General features: G+C 40.3%; 1 protein-coding gene across 1 annotated transcript in view; it reads right to left on the bottom strand.

The window, feature by feature from the left end:
- Window positions 1-77: 77 nt before the first annotated feature.
- adamtsl5 (ADAMTS like 5) overlaps window positions 78-22,115 on the bottom strand; it is a 45,174-nt gene continuing 23,136 nt past the window's right edge. Inside the window, exons 4-13 of the mRNA XM_030720314.1 lie at window positions 20,947-21,007; window positions 20,383-20,488; window positions 18,801-18,928; window positions 15,877-16,000; window positions 10,072-10,158; window positions 9,298-9,461; window positions 7,878-8,082; window positions 5,060-5,191; window positions 4,093-4,164; window positions 78-4,010 (exon numbers count right to left, since the gene is read on the bottom strand). Of these exons, the coding sequence (XP_030576174.1) occupies window positions 3,676-4,010; window positions 4,093-4,164; window positions 5,060-5,191; window positions 7,878-8,082; window positions 9,298-9,461; window positions 10,072-10,158; window positions 15,877-16,000; window positions 18,801-18,928; window positions 20,383-20,488; window positions 20,947-21,007 (1,414 nt within the window). The 3' untranslated portion in view covers window positions 78-3,675. The remainder of the gene's footprint in view (window positions 4,011-4,092; window positions 4,165-5,059; window positions 5,192-7,877; window positions 8,083-9,297; window positions 9,462-10,071; window positions 10,159-15,876; window positions 16,001-18,800; window positions 18,929-20,382; window positions 20,489-20,946; window positions 21,008-22,115) is intronic.

Here is a 22,115-nt window from a genome sequence, read left to right as displayed (position 1 = left end):
TATATATATATATATATATATAATTTGTAATAGCTCAATGACAATAAATGCAAATGTTTAAGCTGTAGATGCACAGAACAATGTGAGCTTTATTTCATGTAGTGTCAACAAAACCAGAAGATGTACAAACAGGACCAAGTGAATTGCTTCTTGTAATCCAGTCACAGCTTCCCACTTGCAGTTCTTCATTCTCATCTCCCACCCAAACCCAAAGAAAGATTTGTTCATGTGTTTAAATAAAATCGGAAGTGTCCAAGATTATGATGTCAAATATACATATAATGTCTGCATTGTTTCACAGTCTGACAGAATGTTTACCAGAACAACTCAGAGGCAGCTAAGCAGAAACGTATGGTGGTGTTCAAAGCTTAACTGAAGACATGTTAAAAATGGCACAGCAGACTTTACAATTGCTTGCTGTACATAATTCACTTCTGTATTGAGTACTATCATTCAGATAAGGTTATTTCTTGTTTACATTTTATGTTATTTTTGTAAATTATAATGCAATTTTTAAAAACTTCAAAAGTTGAAACCAGGAGTACTTAAAAAGTACAATAAAAAGGGGATAGAAGTTTTCTGTCTCACGCCTTCAGATGAAGTAATCATGTCTGCAAGACTGAGTTTGGTATAGATAGCCCCACTACACGCCCCCAAAAGGTCTTGTTGATGCTAGTGTGAGAACTGGCTTCCACTACTCCCCATTCGAGTGAAGGGAAACTGAGCCGAGTGTCTGTGATGACTTCCATTCAGTTAATGAGCAGGAATCCGGCTTAGTAAAAAAATCTATGTGTAAAATGACATTGTCCACTGTTTAATGTAATGCTTCCTTTGTTGTAGATGTAAAGAGTTTTCCTCTTTTTTGTAAATACACTGTTTTCTTACAAATGTTACTATTTTGTGGTTTGTCATTTCCAAACATACATGAAATTAGCTTTTCTTCAGTGGTTGCTTTTTGTGAATAACTTTATATTAAAAAGAGTTATTTCATAGTTATTTGCACACTATATAGTCTCTTTGGCACATGTACATACAGTATATGAGGTTTTAAAGCAAATATATTTTGAATCCATAACACAAGGCACAGAATTTAAATGGTAAATGGACTGGTTTTTATATAATATTTTTCTAATCTACATGAGCACTCAAAGTGCTTTATACAACATGCCTCATTCACCCATTTACACACACATTCCAGCTTCCTATCTAACATTCACACACAATCGCACTCTGGTGAATGCACTGGGAGTGGCTCGAGGTTCGGTATCTTGCCCATGGATACTTTGGCATGCAGACTGGAGTGGCCAGGGATTGAACCACCAACCCTCCAGATTATTAGATGACCTGCTTTACCTCCTGAGCCGCAGCCTCCCCCATTTAACACATTGCAAGTGTTCTTAAAACAAATGATACTTTAGTATATTTGTAGCTAAATAGCGCTACACAATAAAATACTGTATATTTCAACATTTCGTTCCTGTAAAAAGAGGAGACCTGGTTTAACACACTATAAAAAATGAATACTCCAAATAAGCAATGCTATGAAAGATATTACAAATGTATTATGATTTAAGCTTATTTTTTCATACATAAATACACTGTGAAGCAATATGTATGTTAGAGATCAGAAGTTAAAGATAAATGAAAAATCCAAATCATTCTGTTGATTGCTGTTTCAAATTTTTCCCTCCAGAAAATGTACCTGAACTTTCTGCACTCAGCTGTAGGTTGCATGTGCTATAAGGACACATCAGTGTTGGAGTTAAATTTAACATATAAGGTTAGACTAGTAAAGTTACTATCTGCATTATATTCTGGTCTATTGTCTGAGAAGGAGTTGCACAGTGAGTTTGGAAAGGTGGCCAGTCTATGACTTAAACATAAACATGTCTTTTTAAATATTTACATACCTCCATGCTGGAAAAATCAGAAACTAATTATGATAAGTTGTAAAGAATGGACATTCAACGCCCTAATGAACTCTGTCCATCAAACAATTATCCTTTCCTCCATGCACGGAGCTTTAATCACATCAAAATATAGGCTGAAAGAGCTACAGGAATGAAAGAGGATTTAAAAAAATAAATGAACTAGCAGGAACCACATCCTCAATTAGATTGATAGACTACAGTTTGGGAGGGCATCAGTGAGGAGTGGCAGCAGCTCCTGGGTCAGGCAGATCCCCAGGTACACGTGAGTGGTGGGGGGCACAAAAATGTGCAGGACAGCATATACAGTCATGGAACTGGAAGGGGAATGTATAAGGTGTGCTCCTGCTCCTGAAATCCCAATAACTTATTTCAAAAAGAAAAACAGACAAATGCTCTGAAATAATTTACCTTCAGTTGTTCAGCTGATATTCTAATACTAATACTCATATTCACTAATTATGGTTAATTATGGTAGTCTAAATCATTCTCCACTCTCTCTTCAAATAAGCAGCAGTGTATTTGAAATCTAAAGCAGGAGAGCAGCACCTACTCCACACAGCTGTACTGACCTTGCCACACAGTATTACAGGTGACATAGCGCCCATTAACCCCCCAGCATTTGAGCCTGAAAACTTAAATATTGGAACCCAGCTTTGCATTCTGTCCCCTTTTTAACAATGAAATGTTAATTTTCACTTTTTATTTGATCTTATAGTTGAATTTAGAATATTTATTGACAGCTCTATTTTTAAAACCCATTTCAGAGATTGTTCTTGCTAATAACCTTGATCATCTCTAATATAAATTACTGCCTCAATGGTGCAATGAACCTCAGGAAAATGCAGAAGTGCCTTAAACCTCTATTCTACCTGAAGGCCATCAGATGGCAATAGATATGGCTGCAAAACTTGTGATTGGCAACTTGTTAGCCCGTGAGCTGGAGGTTTCATACCACAAATAATTTCCTATTTTATAAACATGGTATAACCCATGTTTATAAAACAGATTCAATTTTTTTATTCAGTATGACCCAAAATGAGTGGCTGAGCCCATAAACTCACCAAGGAGGTGTTTACAGAGGTCAGTGTGCCATTTTCCCATAGAGTTCTACAGGATCAGAAGTCTTTTTGGAGCCACAGCCATCACCATCTGGTGGCCTTCAGACAAAATGCAAGTTTTTAGGCATTTCCGCATTGGCTTCATTTTTCCGTCTTGGAAGCTACATCCGTGCTTTATCCTGTCTGTGACTGCAACACAGCCGGATGGACTGAGAAACACATATCAATACTTTATCCTTGATGTGTTTAAACTTATCTTTAGAAGTATGCGAAAGAAAAAGAGAAAATTATTTTCAGTAGAATTAAAAGTAGTTGCTTTTCCAGGTGGATTTTTCTTTTAGGCAAACACAAACACAAATACAATATAAAAATATATGATAGCTGTGGAAAACAGCCAAAACAAAATGGCCACTTCAGTCAATGTTCTTCTCTTTGGTATGTTTTTAAAGGTGGCACAAGCATCACCTAAAGTGCTCTAAATGGTACAGTAAGCTGGTCGGGTTTTTAAATAATTGTGGAGTCTTTCCAGGTTTTTAATGTGACTTAAATTGTTCCTGGAATTAATCCAAACATACAAGGAATCTGATGGTGGTTTAAAGATCCATAAATATTGTGAATGAATGAAGTTTCAGTATGACCTTCATCCTCTAATATGCACAGTCTCACTGCACAGTGTGTGATAACACTCATCCCCTCAGTTCTGCTGGCTGTTTGGGTCCTCTGTTGCTGCAGAGCCTTTCAAGCGGCCTCAGCAGTTCATCCTCTCTGGGTCTGTATGGCACCACATAGCTCTCCTCTTCGAGCAGAATGCGGTTTAATGTGTGCTCATAGTTAATGTGACGTCGCACCATGAAGATATACTGTTTCCCTATATCTAGGTTAGGGCAGTCGCACACATTAGGGACCCACAGGAACTCCCGGTGCTCCAGGCGGAATCGGTTCCGGTAGGTGTGGATGATCTGGACATCATAACGAGTCTCCTCACCTCTGTAGAGCTTCCCAAGAACTCTGGCCCGGAAAACTAAAAGGAAACTGACATATTAGTAAGTCTGCATGTGGTAACAAACCCCTAAAAACAGCAAAGTTATAATGTTGAATCTTACCAAAGTCCTTCTGGCAGTACTGTCTCTGGCGTTCCCTTCGACCTTTAACTCGCTGGCATTTTCTGCAGTGCCCTAAAGAATACACTGATCAGAAATCAGGTCTCAAGTGCAAACATAAATAAAATATATCTTATAAAAAAATATCTCCATGTTAGGAAATATGCTTGCTAGCTTTCCTATTAGGAGTTACATGAAAAAAATGGACATTAATTAGCCTTTAAGTGATGTTTCTGCCATCTGGAGAAAGGTGGCAGCAAAAATGGTCATACTGGGACAAGTTTAGATGAGATCCACACTGCAGTACAAGCTACTGAAGGTACTTCCAGTCTCCAGGTGGTACTGTGCAAAAGTTTGGGACACTCAAAGTAAAGTGAGGATGTTTCAAAAATTTATATTTATTCCAATTAATATACAAAGACCATTACACACACACACACACAAAAAAAAAATCAAATAATTGGTCGAGATGACCATATTTAATCACATATTTCCCTTTTTTAAGGGACTTACACCTAGTAGACTGTTCTCAGTAACTCTGAGAATTTGTCATAATGAACTCATTCTTTTTCTGGAATGTGGTGCCGATGCCAGATCCAGGGCCAGTTCCAATGACTGGTGCCAAAGTTAAAAACTGCTGGGCCCAAAACTGGATCCATGAACAAGGTCTAGCAGTTTCAGCCTACAGATTTTGCCTGCAATGATTTTCTTCAGAATGAAATTAGCCCAGTTTCCGCTAGCATGCAATAATCAATTCTCAAACCTGTTGAAATGTAGGCTGGTATCAAGGCAGTGTAAGACTGCGGGGTGTGCTTGAAGATAGTTTTTTATGACTCTAGCTTATGTTTGGCCTTGTCAAATATTTGGGGCCTCCTTGATAGTAATTTATGATGGATAGGGTGCATGAACTTTTTTTAAAGAACAAGTTTTAGCTTGTTGGGTGATGTGATGGGAAAATGTTTAAACATACTTCCAGGTGAGGGCTGAGGGAGGAGATTTCTATGGTTCTCCTCTCGCTCCAGGCGAGGCAGGATGGGCTGGTGAGGATGCTGGCGGCGACTGTGGTGAGGAGATTGGTGGGGTGGCTTCACTGGCTGTAAAACTAGCACAGACAAAACAAACAGTATTGTCAGCATGATTTTTGAAATCCCTGGAGGTCTTATGATTGCTCATGTTTGTCTGTGCATTCAAGATTCAAGAAGACTTTATTGTCATTATATGTAAACATATAACGAAATTTGCGTTCCAGAGCACCCATCCAAGAGAAATACAAACACAGAAACAAACAGGGGGGACAGGTGTCTGAGGTCATGCAGCCGTTTGTGCATTGCACCCATGGCTCCAAAAAAACTAACATAGAAATAGCACTAAGGCTTCAAAAGTTCAAAACCGATAGGTGACGTCACAGTGGCTATTTCCATCTTTTATTTACAGTCTATGGTCAAACTATATTTTTTTCTTTAACTTATTATATTCTTATTATAACTTATTACTTGCTGTTTTCAGCTTTAATAGAGTTGGCCGTTTCTGTCACACTCTGTCCAGTACTGATGAAAAAAAAGTAGTAGCCATGTGCTGGAAAGCCCCAAAGAGAAAGTCATCCACTGGAACTTCATTTCCATTGCAGGACAGGCTGTGAAAACATGCTGCCAACAATTTTATGTTTTGATGTGGTTTAACTGTTTGTTTTTTGCTGCTGTTCGTTTTATTTTGGCAAATCATCAAGTGGTGGACAGAGCTGCTTTTGTAGGACTCCTGAAGTCGTGCATTGACATTACAGGCTATCAGATTAGATTCTTCCAGAAATAAACTGTAAAGCCTGAAGAAAATGAGGTGACACTTTATTTCACTATGTAACAGAGAAAGATTTATTTGGATATATTGCTTTAATATTAGTGAAACTACAGAGCGCTCTCAAAATCCATGAGGTGTCGCAATAGTATGACTTCACGTTATATTCCCAAAACTAAATTTGGTCATGTGAAAGATAAAATATTACATATAACATAAATTCGGCCCTAGTTTGTGTTGAGCCAAGATGAAAACAAAATAATGAGCTAAAGGTTCACCTTATTATCTAATAAACACTCAGCACACTCTTTCTGCCAACAATACAAGCTCTGCTTTTGGCAGAAATCCACCTGCTGGAAAATGTTTCCAGAGAGGCCACTTAGATTTACTGCCCTGCTGGATGGGGTCCGACAGAAGGCACAACTCCTCAGGCTCTGTACAGATTCCCATGTGAATGTGAGTATTTACATCACATGTGTACTGCAGGCTTATCGTGAGCGATAGACCAGCTGCATGCCTTAGCAGCAGCAACCAGGCTAGACTGCAGATAAACAATTTTAAATCAAATGTGACCTGAAGATGGACTGTTTTCCACCCTTCATCCACTATAAGTGTTTTTCAATTATTGAGCCAGATTAGCTCAATAACTTTTAATTATTAAAAGTGATTAACTTTTCTCAGGGTGGTATTTGCGAGCCTTTAGGTTTGCTGCAGCTGTTTTGACAACTTCCTTTGTCAGATAATAAAATACACTCACATGGGCCAACCTTGGCTTTATATTTCTATCTGAAAGGAGTCACTCACCTAGTGTCCATGTTAAAAGTAGCTGGAAATAATATTTCTCAGTCAGCTTCATCTCACACTGCTGACTGGAGATGCATGAATATGTCCAAAGTAATTTGTTAAATGTTCATTAAGTTACTCAAAAATGTGCAGCTTGAAGCCTCAAGCTCAGTAGTTGTTTTGAAACAAAATGAGTGGTAGATCTGACTGAGAAACCAGGCCACAGTGATGGGGACTATAGTATAGAAAATGAGCATCATCTTATATGATGACTGGAGACCATAAACACTTTGGGAAAGTAATTGCTGAGTCAATAGAGCGAGGGACCTGAGGGGTCTTTTTCACCTTTGAGTTCTACATAATCAAACTTATTTTTGAAAGCAGAGGAGTCGTCCCCTGCTGGTGATTAGAAAGAATGCAGGTTTGAGGGACATTTTTCTATATTTTTGCACACATTCCTATGTTTACAATTTTATTACAAAATTAACACTGAGATGCAATTAAAAGCTGTTAAATGGCTATTAATGGATGTTTTTATTTTCTATACAAACAATAAGTCTGCTGCATTTTTACTTTCAGTGCATAACCTTGTGGAGCCTTTTTTGGTTTCTTAATCTGTTCAAAACAATCAGTGTTTCTGGATTTCATCCAGCAATTAAATGTTATAACTACTTTGTATTATAACTAACTGTATATTCAGCATGCATTTGATTTGACAGAAATGTGTAAAGACACACACTGGGCTTGGTGAGTTGACAAAATCTAAGAAGGCTGGTTCAAGTAATAGATCCACATCTGACTTTGAAGGCTTTTAAGAAACCACAAAGACCATTTTAGCTTTTATCATTACAGAAAGATGGACAGTAGAAATACTTTGTTCATGCAAGCATCTGCTCAGTATCAGGTGGGTGCTTTTAATGTTGTGGCTGCCAGATGACAACACACTCTTTCAGTTGGGGAAGGGGACGTAAAAGGAAGAACTGTTTTCACTTACTGAAATGACTGAGGCAGACATTTTTTTAAAATGCAGCACTTGTGTATTTTTGCAGTTTCTTCTGAACTTTAATGGAATTTTAAGTAACATGAGACCTGATGAGTAGATGGCTGACTTATGAGGAGTTTACTGACTTTGACTGTGGCCCTTTTCTCTTTAAACTAATGGTTTAATCTATGAATCTGCTTCATGGGGATTAAAGAGAGGAGACAGGTCTTACACCAGTGAGGGTGGGGGGTGTTTGGTGGAGGCCTGGTAGTGGTAGTGGTGGTTGTGGCTGAAGTAGTGGGCTGATTCCAGGGTAGGTAGCTGGCAGTGTGGTGAGCCTGTCGCAGTGGGCTCCTCCTCCCGTGGTAGAGGGCATATTGGTCTGGTGGCAGCCAATACTCGTACTCGATTCCTGGGTTTCTGTCTGTTGCCAGAACCTGCACACAAGAACAGCATGGAAACATCTTAGAAATCATTTTTGGTGGCGGTTGTACAGTGAAGGGGCATGGCAACACTAACAAACACAGTTCAGTCGGGACCACTACGGTCAAAGATTTTTTATTTCCATCTGTTAGAGTTTTTTTTTTTGGAGATCGATGAACCTCTGCCCATCTTTACTAAACTCTGCCTCTCTGAGATGTTCTTTTTAATACCCAGTCATGTTACTGACTTTATGCCAATTAACCTAATTTGTTGCAAAATGTTCCTCGAGCTGTTTATTTTTTAGTATTGTTTACTTTTCCAGCCTTTCGTTGCCCATGTCCCAACTTCTATGAGACGTGCTGCTTCCATTGAATTCAAAATATTTTTTCTTAAAGTCGTACATTTTCTCAGTTTAAACATTTGGTGTGTTCTCCGTGTTCTAATGTGAATAAAATGTGATTTTATGAGATTTGCAAATCCCTGCATTCTGTTCTTGTTACACAGTGAGCCAACCTTTCCACATTTGGGGTTGTAGTCCAAAATAGTAGCCCTTATGCTCTTTCTGTAAACTCTTTCCAAGGTTGAGAATGAACTTGTAATATATTATCCTTTTACTTTTTTTTTTTTTTTTTTTTTTTTTTTTTGCAGGGCTGCTTCTGGTGTCCATCACTTGGTATCAAAAGGCTCAGGGCAACAACCTTAGAGAACCACATGGCAAGACAGGCAATTAGATGTGCATGACATGCTTTTCCTGCATTTTATAAAGGTTTGCTATTGCATTCATGCTCACTGTGAAGCAAACAAGTACTATTTGGTTACAGCCACCACTGTTTTACAAAAGTTACAACAGCAGACTCGTGTTCTTACAGCTCCTGGATGGCTAGCAGCTGTTTGGTAGCTGATCCAAGTCTGTTTGCCAAATACCTGCACAGGCACTGAATGAAAACAGTCAATTATTTATTAAAACCTGGTGTTTTACTTACTTTGTGAAATGCTTAATGGTTAGCAGACTTTCGCCATTGCTACAGTATATTGCACAGTGAAGGGAAATAAATGGCTGTGATAAAGCAGACTTCCTTCAATGACATGTCCCTGGTCTCTACATAAGGTGTAATGCGAGTAGTTCAACTTTGAGATGCGTTTACAATGAAGGCAAAAACCAGGGATGTTGCAAACTTCCTGGATTCAGAATGAAACTGTCCTGTTTCAGCATCTTCAGGTATTCTTACCATTAGGTGAAGGTCTTCCTGGGTCGGTCCTGGCACCTCGAAGCTCTCCCAGGTATCTGCTGAGCGCCGATAAACCAGCTTAGTCCCAGCTACGTTGTACTCGCCTGGAACACTGATCTTCCAGTTTCCATTAATCACAAACTGGGAACGTCCATTCTGCAGGGCTGCGCAAGGGAAGAACGGTGATGAGAATGGAGGGAAAGATTGGTATTACTGAGTATTTCTCCTGACAACAAAGGTAACAATTAAGTCTCCTTATCAGTGGGTCAAGTTGAGGTAAAGGCAAGATGCCAGAAACAGCTGACTATATATGGCAGCAGTGTCTTCTGGAAATGAGAGATTTTCCATGACATGAGATGGAAACAAGTACTTTCACCTGTCTTGCCCCAGTGGTCAAATAAAGCCTTTACGAGGGCCTCTCTCAAGACAACAGTGTGCTCTGTTTCGGGGCCTGTTTTATTTTGGTCTCATAAACCATGATGAGAATAGATGCCCTTGGTTATTATGTTGCTCGGGAAACACTCAGAGGGTCCAGAAACCAGATAGGACTGCCAAGCCCACTGTCTCTGGGGAGAGGAAGCAACAGCATGTCTAGAACTGAATAATAAAACTGTTTTACATTGCAGCTATGAAACCAGTGATGCAAAGTGACTTCCATGGTGCCCTGTGTGTGTAAAAGAGAGAAAGAGACAGAGAGAGAGAAAGAGAAAGAGAAGGGAAGAGAGAAGGGGGGAGGGAGGGAGGGAGGGAGAGAGTCTGTGAACAAAATCTTACCAAGATAATTCCTGCTGTTATCTGTGACTCGGATGTATGTTGCTCCAGCAGGTATCATGGCCACTTCATTGTATCCAAAAGGCCCACCTGGCAGAGACAGTAAGTTAGAAGCTTAGTTTTAATCTTAAATTCTCAAGAAAAGTCAGTTTTTTTCCCAATCAGGGACAGAACTGCAACACCAAAAACAGCTCTTATACAAAGTAAAAAGAGGCCAGGAAAAGAAAATTGTCAGCGCCCTCCACTGACTTCATGTTATAGTTATCTTACAAGTGACAGACTATAACCAGACCAACCATGAGACAGATCCCTGGGCAGAAATCAATCATTCAGTTACTTGTTTGAGTTGTTATATTAAAAGCAAAATCTATGCTGCAACACTAGATTGCCAGACTGCCACTTTGAAAGATTAATACTTGTATTTCATAAATTATACTGGACATCACTGTGTTTTCTGATAGCTCTACAATGACTTAAGTATAATTTGGCTAGTCTCTGGAGCTTGAAAAAGGCGACTGGACTTCTTTTTGTTTCTTGAAGACGTTTCACCTCTCATCCGAAAGGCTTCTTCAGTTCTCAACCAAATGGTGGAGAGACCCAGGTATTTAAACCCCTGTGGGCGTAGTCCCCTGGAGGTGGTTATGACCCTCTATTGATCATGTGCTTGAACACATGTGCCCAGGTGTGAAGGGGGCGTGGGTCATATTTAATCAGTGGTTTCAGTTGAAACCAACTTAGGACTCCGCTCCATTGTTTCCTGTGGCCTATTGAGGTCACTGGAACAAAGGTGTGAATGGGGGTTGAGACGTCTGGGAAGGGAGCTCAGGACAGCACTGTAAGCGGGGGAAAGTTGGTGACGTAATCCACCTCCTCTGTTCAATGATGGTTGTTCACAGTGGACATAGATGGCTTCTTTCACTCCTCTTTCAAACCATCTGTTTTCCCTGTCCAAAATGTGGACATTGGCATCCTCAAAAGAGTGCCCTTTTTCCTTCAGATGCAGATGTACTGCTGAATCTTGTCCTGTCGAAGTGGCTCTTCTATGTTGTGCCATTCGTTTGTGAAGAGGCTGTTTGGTTTCACCAATGTAGAGGTCCGAGCACTCTTCACTGCACTGAACAGCATACACTACATCGCTGATCTTGTGTTTGGCGGGTTTGTCCTTGGGATGAACCAGTTTTTGTCTTAGGGTGTGACTTGGTTTGAAGTATACTGAGATGTCATGCTTGGAGAAAATTCTTCTGAGTTTCTCTGACAAGCCTGACACATATGGGATGACAATGTTGTTCCTCTTGTCCTTCCTATTCTCTGTAGTTTGTGTTTGGCCTTCATTCCTGTGCATCTTAGCTGATTTGATGAAGGCCCAGTTGGGGTAACCGCATGTTTTGAGGGCTTTCTTAATGTGTGTGTGTTCCTTATGCTTCCCTTCTGCCTTAGAGGGAACACTTTCCGCACGGTGTTGTAGGGTCCTGATCACCCCAAGTTTGTGTTCCAGAGGGTGGTGGGAGTCAAAGAGGAGATACTGGTCTGTGTGTGTGGGCTTCCGGTAAACTTCAATGTTGAGGCTTCCATCTTCCTCGATAAGCACCGCACAGTCCAGGAATGGTAACTTGTTATCTCTGGTGTCCTCCCTGGTAAAACGTATGTATTTATCCACTGAGTTAATGTGACGCCCTCAAAACATGCGGTTACCCCAACTGGGCCTTCATCAAATCAGCTAAGATGCACAGGAATGAAGGCCAAACACAAACTACAGAGAATGGGAAGGACAAGAGGAACAACATTGTCATCCCATATGTGTCAGGCTTGTCAGAGAAACTCAGAAGAATTTTCTCCAAGCATGACATCTCAGTATACTTCAAACCAAGTCACACCCTAAGACAAAAACTGGTTCATCCCAAGGACAAACCCGCCAAACACAAGATCAGCGATGTAGTGTATGCTGTTCAGTGCAGTGAAGAGTGCTCGGACCTCTACATTGGTGAAACCAAACAGCCTCTTCACAAACGAATGGCACAACATAGAAGAGCCACTTCGACAGGACAAGATTCAGCAGTACATCTGCATCTGAAGGAAAAAGGGCACTCTTTTGAGGATGCCAATGTCCACATTTTGGACAGGGAAAACAGATGGTTTGAAAGAGGAGTGAAAGAAGCCATCTATGTCCACTGTGAACAACCATCATTGAACAGAGGAGGTGGAGTACGTCACCAACTTTCCCCCGCTTACAGTGCTGTCCTGAGCTCCCTTCCCAGACGTCTCAACCCCCATTCACACCTTTGTTCCAGTGACCTCAATAGGCCACAGGAAACAATGGAGCGGAGTCCTAAGTTGGTTTCAACTGAAACCACTGATTAAATATGACCCACGCCCCCTTCACACCTGGGCACATGTGTTCAAGCACATGATCAATAGAGGGTCATAACCACCTCCAGGGGACTACGCCCACAGGGGTTTAAATACCTGGGTCTCTCCACCATTTGGTTGAGAACTGAAGAAGCCTTTCGGATGAGAGGTGAAACGTCTTCAAGAAACAAAAAGAAGTCCAGTCGCCTTTTTCAAGCTCCAGAGACTACTATGACCTGGATAACTGAGAATCTACACAGACATATAATTTGGCTACAAAATTGGATACCGTCAAACAAAGCCTGCTCAAACGTGATTGGTCAAAACAATCAATACAAATGAAGACCGTAAAGTGTCCACTTCTTTACTGCTAAGAGATGATGCATACCCTTATTCAGAAATCTGTTTGTAGAGCTTAAGAGTAAACAACTTTGCAAGATGACTTCATGGTATGGTCACTGCTCAAGTAGATGAGTGGGCTAGCCTGGTCTCTAATAGCAGAGTTGGTGATTTGAAGTCCCTGCAGAGGCGTCCTTATGCAATGGACTGAACCTCAAGTTCCTCGAATTCAAAATGATTTCTAGAAGCTAGATAAAGTCACAAAGTGCTTTGTAGACCATTAAGTGTTACATTTCTGTAAAAAAAATCTATGCTATAGATGTAAGCACACAGACCTGCTCAGGTCTGTGGCAGCCCATTTAGGATTATGGCCAGGGTTTGGTTGTCTTTTAGTCCCATGCTAAACAAACGCTCACAAAGTTTGAACTTTTTTGAAAGTCTTATATATGCACTTTGAGCTTAAAGTTCTTTTTGGTAGCTTTTTCCCATTTAGGTATGCCAAATCAGTGGGAATGTCATAAAATGCAGTGGATGTTATCCTACCTGTAACCCTAAATGGTAACCTGGTGGATACTAAGAGGTTTATAATCTTCTATGCATTATTGAATGTTCTTTTAGAAGCTATAAACACACTGAAATAAAAGTTTTACATCTCTAAATATTTTACTGTACTATTATTATGTTTCATGGTTTGATATGTTGAGTCAATCTAGAAGCCTTCAGATACTAATCACCTCATACTCAGGATTCATCTTTGGATAGTTCACTGAACACCTTAGAAGCAGTCAGTAAGTGCTAGGTAATCAGAGACTCACAGAAAACCTGGATTATTAAGCAGATAATTACGCTTTGGAAAGGAGCTGGCTTAACGTGTCATTATAAGATAAACAGGATCAGTGATGTTAGTAATATTAAACTATGATTAAGCACAAAGAAAAAGAAAAGACAACCATTCATTATAGACTGATATGTCACCAAGCTAAAACTAGAAAGAGGCAGGGATGGCTCAAGGGTTCCCCTGCTGTTCAAGTAAAAAGCATCCACAGAATGAAGTCCATTCATCACGGAGTATAAAGAGTGTTTAACTTTGGTTGTTCTGGTTTACTAGTTTCAGAGAGAAACTGTCTTCAGGGTTTATCTGCAGGGCTTTATGAAGAGTGTTGTGAACAGGCATGCAGCGATGAGCTGGAGGCCATCAGTAGTTTGCCCTTGGAGAGAGCCTTTTTGTGCTGCCGCTCTCCATCAGTTCTCCCTCTGCTGGAAAAGGAGCAGCAAAAAGAACCCTACAAGGCTGCTGAGTCACCCAAACAAAGCAGCCATTATCAGCAGTATTCCTCGTGCTCTGTCTGAGCCATTGCGGCCAATACTTCAGCTATCACCTCTGCTCTGCCTACACACAGCACTGTGTGAGGAAGCCTCTGTTACAGAGCCAAGTCCCAGGCCAAGCAAAACGGCAAAGGTGTTAGGCGCTTCCTCGTAGTGCAGACATGTGTGTAATGATGTTTTAATTCTCAGATTTTAATGATCAGTAGAAGCGATGCAGAATTTTAATGTCATTTTTGTCCCAACTTTCTCAAACCTAGTTCAGTTTCAATTCTTTTTACTTTACTGCTAACATCCATCCATCCATCCATCCATCCATCCATCCATCCATCCATCCATCCATCCATCCATCCATCCTCTTCCGCTTGTCCTGTTCAGGGTTGCCTATCCCATATTATACTTTATACATATATGTTATGTATGTCTGTAACATACATAACATATATGTTATGCATGTTACATAACATGGGAGCTAATGTTGGAAAAAGACTTTTGGTCGAATACAAGTCTGTGGAAAAAATGGCTGTCTTACTTGACCTCTGCAAACACCGTCCTGGTGAATTTATGGGCTTGTTTACTTATTTCAGGTCATGATGAATGCCTTGGTATGCTGAAGTATTAAGAGTTCCTTTCACATTAAGAGGTGGCAGTGAAAACTGTCACCATGTGAGTTAACTGAGGCTTCAAAATGGGATTTCAGAAACTGATGGATGACATCGCCGTAGCTACGTCCTTCTTTTAGACTGTCTACATGTGTAATCTGTCTGACAGGTACATACTGCAATACATTTTTATTTATCCACGATGTCATATTATAATAAAGCAGTACAGGGCATGCATTTCTCAAATCTTAGTGTTTGGCAGTATACTTGTTTATTTAATACCATGTCGGTGCCAGATAGCACACTTACTTTACTTCTTTACAGTTATTAATGTATAGCTTTTTGCTTCATAGAGCACTGTGCATACCAGATTCTTCAACTACAGTACAAACCCTTCTTACTCACACTTCGCATACTTCTAATTATATGGCACAACAATTCACAACTGCCTCCCTTTAAGAGGGTAAACAATGCAGTATAATACTGCTAAACAGTATGCCGGACCATGCTAGCTGACCAGGTAGTGCAACAGTCTGTGTTACTGAGTCAAAAACAGCTTGTTCATTGGACTGGTGACAATACTGAACCCTGTCATTCCTCAGTATTTTTGTAGCCTTTTATTCTTCCTTTCAGTTAGGGCATGTAGGCAGACAAGCTTCTGAAGACTTCTTCCCAGGATGCAGTCAGATCCCACATTATCCTCTCATGTACAAGTCCCAATGAAGGTAGGAAATGTTGTGGTGGCATTGAGCCAGAATGGCCTGAAGAAATTTGTGTTCTTCCTCCTCCTTCCTGAAACAACTGTAATTTTGTAACTGTTGTTAGTTTGATTCCTCCTGGAAGGCAGCCAACGGCTTTTATTTGGCAAAACTGTTACCATGGTTAATGTTCACTTTATCAATGAACAATTGACTAAGCTTACATGACTAATAACACAACACAGAGGGGGGCTGGAATTATCCCCATGCTGTGTTGACAATTCATTCCTTGTTTGTGTGCACGTGCGTGTGCGTGTGTGTGTGTTTCTGTGTGCAGGTGTGCGCGTGTGTGTGTTTTTGCATATGTGCATGCATGTGTGTATTCTACCTGCCTCCAGACTGTTGCTCTGGTACACACTCTTGTGGTGCAGGTGCGCGCGCGCGCGCGTGTGTGTGTGTGTGTGTGTGTGTGTGCATGCATGCATGTGTGTGTATCCTACCTGCCTCCAGACTGTTGCTCTGGTACACACTCTTGTGGTGCAGGCAGGTGGTGTTGTGTCCGCCACACACCATGCAAGCATCCACCTGCTGCTTTGAGCCAAAGATGAAGTCACAGCCAGGCTTCTGTAATACACATAAACAAATACACATACACAAATGCTTTGAGAATGATAGTTTGGTTTGGTTTAATGTCTCTGCTTGTTTTTCCTAACAGTATGCTACACATAATTTCTGCTGTGGAGCTTTTAACCTTTCTTTTCGACTTTTCACCTCCAAGTACTGCTGGGCCTCAGCTCACTTCTCTCTCTCTCTCTCTCTCTCTTTCTCTCTCTCTCTCTCTCTCTCTCTCTCTCTCTCTCTCGTATTTGCTTCTCTCTGTCATTTCCTCCCTCTAACAAACATTTACTTTGTAGAAAAACAGCACCTCAGGCCCTCAAGAGGGCAGAGCGGGTTGGAGAGTTGTCTCTGTAAATGCCAAAGTAAAGAGCACTGAAGACAAGCTGGATGTTTTATTGTGTGTGGAGAATCTTGTTTCTAGAAAGACTACAGTGGCTGCTTTCTTCTCTGGGCCCCCATTCTGCAGCGCAAGCCAATCAAAGAGGAGGTTCCCAGGCTAGAGAGCAACAAACTAGGGAACCTATAATCAAGACCCCTAAGCCCCTTAAAATACTCAAAGTGCCTGTGTGCACACAAGAGGAAATGGATGCTGTGACATTTAAGCATGCAAGAGGATCGATAAAAATTGATCAGTTTAAGTTGTTGCTGAGCAGCTGTTCTATAGTCTCAGACTGAAACTCTTAGTTGACTGATTAGTTAGTCATTTAACAGAAAATGAACCATCATGTTCAGTAATTTAATCATTTATGTCATCCAAAGGTATTGTAACGTGGGACGGTTTTTCCACCGCTTTTGATTGGACTGAAATATCTACAAATAATGCCACTACGACATGTTTTGAATGAATAATTGAATAACTGTGATATTTAGTAGTAATAAATTTTATTTCAGTAAACTCCACGACTGAAAAACAAAACTAACGAAGTACCAGAAGGTGTGATGTCTTGAGTAGTCACTAGAGGCTGGCTGCAAAAGCAAGTCAATCCCGCACTCACAGCTTGTTCCTGTCTAATATCGTCAGTAGAGTCACTTTGTGAATTGATGATGGCCTATTTTACAGAATTCAGTGAGGCCTTTGAACTGATCTGCCATATCACTGCAGACCATGGCCATCGACTATTACAAAAGCGTATGCTGGGTGTTACCCCCCTCCCCCCTGTGGCACGCTTTGTACGCTCTGTAAAATGTCGATATTTATTAAGCGTCCCTTACCAAAGTTGTACTAAAACATTTTGACATATTTTTGAGCGCAGTGTACCACATAAAATTGTTTCAAAGTCAGTAAGCAAAACAAGAATTCATACATAAGGCACATTGGATTATAAGGTGCATTGCTGATTTTTGAGAAAATTTAAGGATTTTAAGTGGGCCTTATAGTCTGAAAAATACGGTATTTAAAATTTTATAGAATAATAATACCAGTGACCAATGGTATTGTGGTTAACATGTTTTCCTGGCAAGCAAAAGGTTTGCTGCTTCAATCCCCTTTGGGGTTGTGCCAGGAAGGGTGTCTGGTGTAAAACTCAGCCAAATCAAACATGTGGCACTGCTGCGGTGGCAAGGGAGCAGCTAAAAGTGGCTATTTAACACCTATGTAGAATTAAATAACTGCTTTAACTGAGAAAAAATTAGCTAATTTTGGAGGGCTCCTAAAATAAAACACTGCAATTTTAGCTGTGAAGGAGTACCTATAGTTACACAGCACACACACATAGCCCTGTGTCCAAACCAGCCATGTGTTCAGCTGCCTGATCTCAATTTGTTACTTGCAGGAATCCACCAGCTGCATCTGCTTCCTGTTTCAGGCCTCTTATTTGTACAAACACACACACACACACACACACACACACACACACACACACACACACACACACACACACACACACACACACACACACACACAAAGACATAAACACAGACACAAATTAATCCTTTGTCAGCTGTGTAAAAATAGCTTTGACAGTCCCTTGTAGCAGATGTGTCTACTGAGTATTATGTATGCATGTCACTGTAGTGCATGAGCTGCTCGATCCATGGCATACATGTTAATTTCCAACCAATCCCCATCTGTGTGAGGGTAGGAGAGGTGAGAAGGGGACAGGCTAGATGTGGGACTGTGGACAGCGTGCTCAGCAGAGCTGTAATGCTAACTGAAGGCTGCAGTCTACACTGATGAGAGCATTCTGGGCCAAACGCACAGCATGGAGTTCACGTCTCCAGAGAGCTCCAGTCAGAGTGGTCAACATCACTTATACCTCAACAGAGTGGAACTGAAGAAATAAGAGAGAGAGACTCAATCTAGTTTTATTTTGATATCGGCATTCTGAAAGCTTGGAGGAGTTGGAGCACTGGAGCACTTCCAGTGCTTAAATAGACACAATAGACTCTCCTGATATATTTACTTGGAAATAAAGGAACAAGAAGTGGGTTTTAGACAAAAAAAGTCACCTGTAACTCCCAATGTGGCACAAAGCATTCATATATAAAATCAGTAGTACTGTAGAAGTTAAATTAAATATATTTTATAAATACATATGTCTTAATATGTGTTCCAATTATAAACAAAAAGAGTAGAAAAAACTATCTGAAACAGAATGTTTAGAGCAGCCTAGAGCTTGAACTCTTGGCTCCCTGAGATTACTGACTTTCATACCTGAATCCTTGTTCAACATGACCATCTGCCATTGCAAATTATGAATGACAGAAAATAAGAAAAAGCATAACTGGTCTGCTTTAAAATAAGTGAATAAGTGAATTTGGTAAGCATAGAAAACACTGACACACATGCAGAATTGTTACCACTCACCAGACAGCGTCCGTTGACACACACCGCTCCTGACTCCTTGTCACAGGCTGTGCCATCGAGCACACGGCCAAAGTTGTAGTAAAAGTTATGACCAAAGGCCAAACAGCTGAGTTCACAGGGGTTAGAGCCTGGCAGGGAAGATATTCAGTCAGTGGCTCATTAGTATATTATGGGAAAATAGGTGAGGCAAAGAGACATGGGGGAGGTGACTGAGAAACAAAAACAGGCAGGACATGTAGAAGAGAGAGAGAACTGAAAGAACAGAGAGAGAGGAGGAAAAAACTCATAACACAAGTGGGATTAAACACCCAGTAGGTCACAACGTTGACATGAGAGCCATGGCAAAATGGAGAGTTTACTATGTGGCTGCCCAAAACACAGAAATGAATGAATGACATGATTTTTTATGAAGACCCTACAGTGGACACACAATCTCTACACATGGATCACTCTTTAATATGGATAGATCAGAGTGACCAGCCAGTGTGTGACTTTTATTGAAAAACATTTTGCTGTGGTTTGTTATATTCTACATAGATTAAATCCAAAAGACACATTAGGATAGACTTTTCAGCTTACTGTTTTTTTTTTTTGTTCGAAATGCACCAACTTGTTTGATGGGGTTTATTGAAAATCTGTGGTTTGTTATCTATGATTACAGAAGAAGGGGACATAAATCTGTTTACACAGTCACACTGTGGGAAACTGACTTCATTTTGAGTCCAAAAGACAAGTTCCCCTCAAAGTAAACCATTTAATTTTAGAGTGAAGACTGGGTTACACTCAGGGTTAGGACCAGGCAAGCAGCTTATGGTAAATGTGAGTGTGGTGCCAACTATTTCTTCAGAATACCCACAGGTAGTAGAAGCCAAGCACAGAGCTCTGTACTACATGTTCTGACATAAGTTATATGAAAAAATATAAATAGAATAAGCTGTCTAAAGAAGCTGATAGGAGATCGCTGCTGATAATTACAGGGTGAAAAGAAAAAAAAAAAAACTTTTTCTCAAAAACATTTCTCAAAAATTCTCTGGCACTCCTCTCACACAATTGTTTGTATACGCCAAACTGTAAATCATATATAACTTAAATCCATAAGTGCCCCCCAGAAATTGCTTTATAGATCTTGGGGGTGGGGTGGGGGTTGCTTTTCTCCAAAAATCCATATTTAAATTATAATATATGTCTGTGGGGCCGTTGGATAACACTCTTCTTTGCAGAGGCCTAGAGATCGAAGTGTGAGTCTGCTGCTTTCACATAATTTGAAAGAAAAGAAATTATTCATCTGGTGTTTCTATCACAAAGTGTGTGGGACTAGTTACTTTTTTTCTTGTACAACAACATAAAGTGGGATTTTTGCTTTGAAAAATTCCCATCAATGAGAGAGCTCCCACTATTAGAGCTGATTGCAGTCAATGGTGCAGTTATTTTAGGCCATATTGAACTGTATTTGACAAGAACTGATTTGAAAGTATAGAATTATCCATAATAAAGTTTTTATAGTGCATCTACGCCACAGTGGTCTAAACCTCACCTCTCTAAAGAAGCCTTAAGTTGCAAGAGGGTGAATTATCTGACTGACCTCCATGAAAGGTGGTCCATCTGAAGGAGTTTCCAGCCACCAGCGGCCTGTCATTAAAGGCAGCACACTGCATCTCTCGGAAATCCTCGGAGCCTGGGGGACACTCCTGCACAAACACAGACACACACCACAAAGATTTGTCATTGTGTGAGCAACATACTGATTTCCTACAGGGTTAACCTTTGTTACAAACATACCGTACGATATGTTATAACAAATGTCAAGAAAAAAAAAGGATTCACCTTGAAGGGAACTTTCTGCCTGATTTTATCACCACATTTTGACATTTACAATGAACACACTGCATACACATACATATTATTGCTTTATCATGAAACAAACAGTGGCAGGTATAAACTTCCAAACCCAGAAAGAGTGCTGCAGCGCAGACATGGGTTAATATGTCGGTGAAATTCCAGATCACACCCTTAAAGTCACTGACTGTTCCACCTGTACTGAACATTTTGTGACCAACGTGCAGAGCAAACATCAGCCATTGTTCTACAGTGTTTACATTAATATTTGTTTTTTAGTAGAGACTGAAAGCCTTTGTGCTGAAATGACCTTGGTGTTGCAGATCTTGTATTGTCTGGGATCTCCTGCACACGGTCCACCCACTGGGTTCCTGGGACACAGAAAAAAGGAGATTGATTGGATTAGGTCAGGTAACACAGCAGGAGAGACTTTTCATTTTCAATCAGAAACTGTGCAGTGTGCAGACTGCTGCAAACTCTATAAATGAATTAAATATTTGTTTGGGATAAACTGAAATTCATTAAAATTGGATTTTGCTTCATTGACATATTTGTAGATCATAATTTACAACATGAACATTATGCTGCAGTCACTATAAGCTAGACTGAGATGAAGCCTGACATCATAAACTCCATCAGAAAAGTGTTTCCTGGGGTCATAACTCAAGGGGGGTGAGGTTGAGCATCATTTTCCCATAAACTTCTATATAACCAGGGGAGTCACCCACTGCTGGCCATTAGAAACACCAATAGCCTAACACCCTGAAGTTTATTTTAGAATGCTTAAAGTTTCAATTGGCAGATTTCCTTCTTTGATTCATTTGTTTCTTTGACTCATACAGCCCGTATATTTAAAATATTCTGTGTTAAACTGTCAGTCTCTTAAACACTTAAACCTTCAGTTCAAGGAATAAAGGACAAGAAGAAGCTTACTGTAACACAAATTAGTATTTCAACACAACATATATTTGGTGAAATATGATATTTGTAAAACTCTAATTTAAATCTGTTTCCACCCTCTCTTTTTTAAGATTAGTCTTAAACTTTTGATCAAGCTTATAGTTAGGGCCGGATCAGGTGACCCTGAACAGTCCCTTAGGCCTAGGCTGCTGGGGGCTCCTACCATTCACTGAGTGTTTCTTTTACATTTACCTCTTTTTGCTCTGTTCATACCCCACTCTGCATTTACTCATTTGTTATTATTAATCTCTGTCTCTCTTCCACAGCATGTCTTTTGTCCTGTCTCTCTCCCCTCAGCCCCAACCAGTCGTGGCAGATGACTGCCCCTCCCTGAGCCTGGTTCTGCTGGAGGTTTCTTCCTGTTAAAAGGGAGTTTTTCCTTCCCACTGTCACCAAGTGCTGCTCATAGGGGGTCGTTTTTACTGTTGGGTTTTCTGTGTAATTATTCTAGAGTCTTTACCTTATAGTATAAAGCACATTGAGGTAACTGTTTGTTGTGATTTGGCACTATATAAATTA

The sequence above is a fragment of the Archocentrus centrarchus genome, chromosome 3 (assembly GCF_007364275.1).
Source record: "Archocentrus centrarchus isolate MPI-CPG fArcCen1 chromosome 3, fArcCen1, whole genome shotgun sequence".
NCBI lineage: Eukaryota > Metazoa > Chordata > Actinopteri > Cichliformes > Cichlidae > Archocentrus > Archocentrus centrarchus.
The sequence above is the reverse complement of the archived record's forward strand: the minus strand, read 5'-3'. Positions and strand labels throughout refer to the sequence as shown.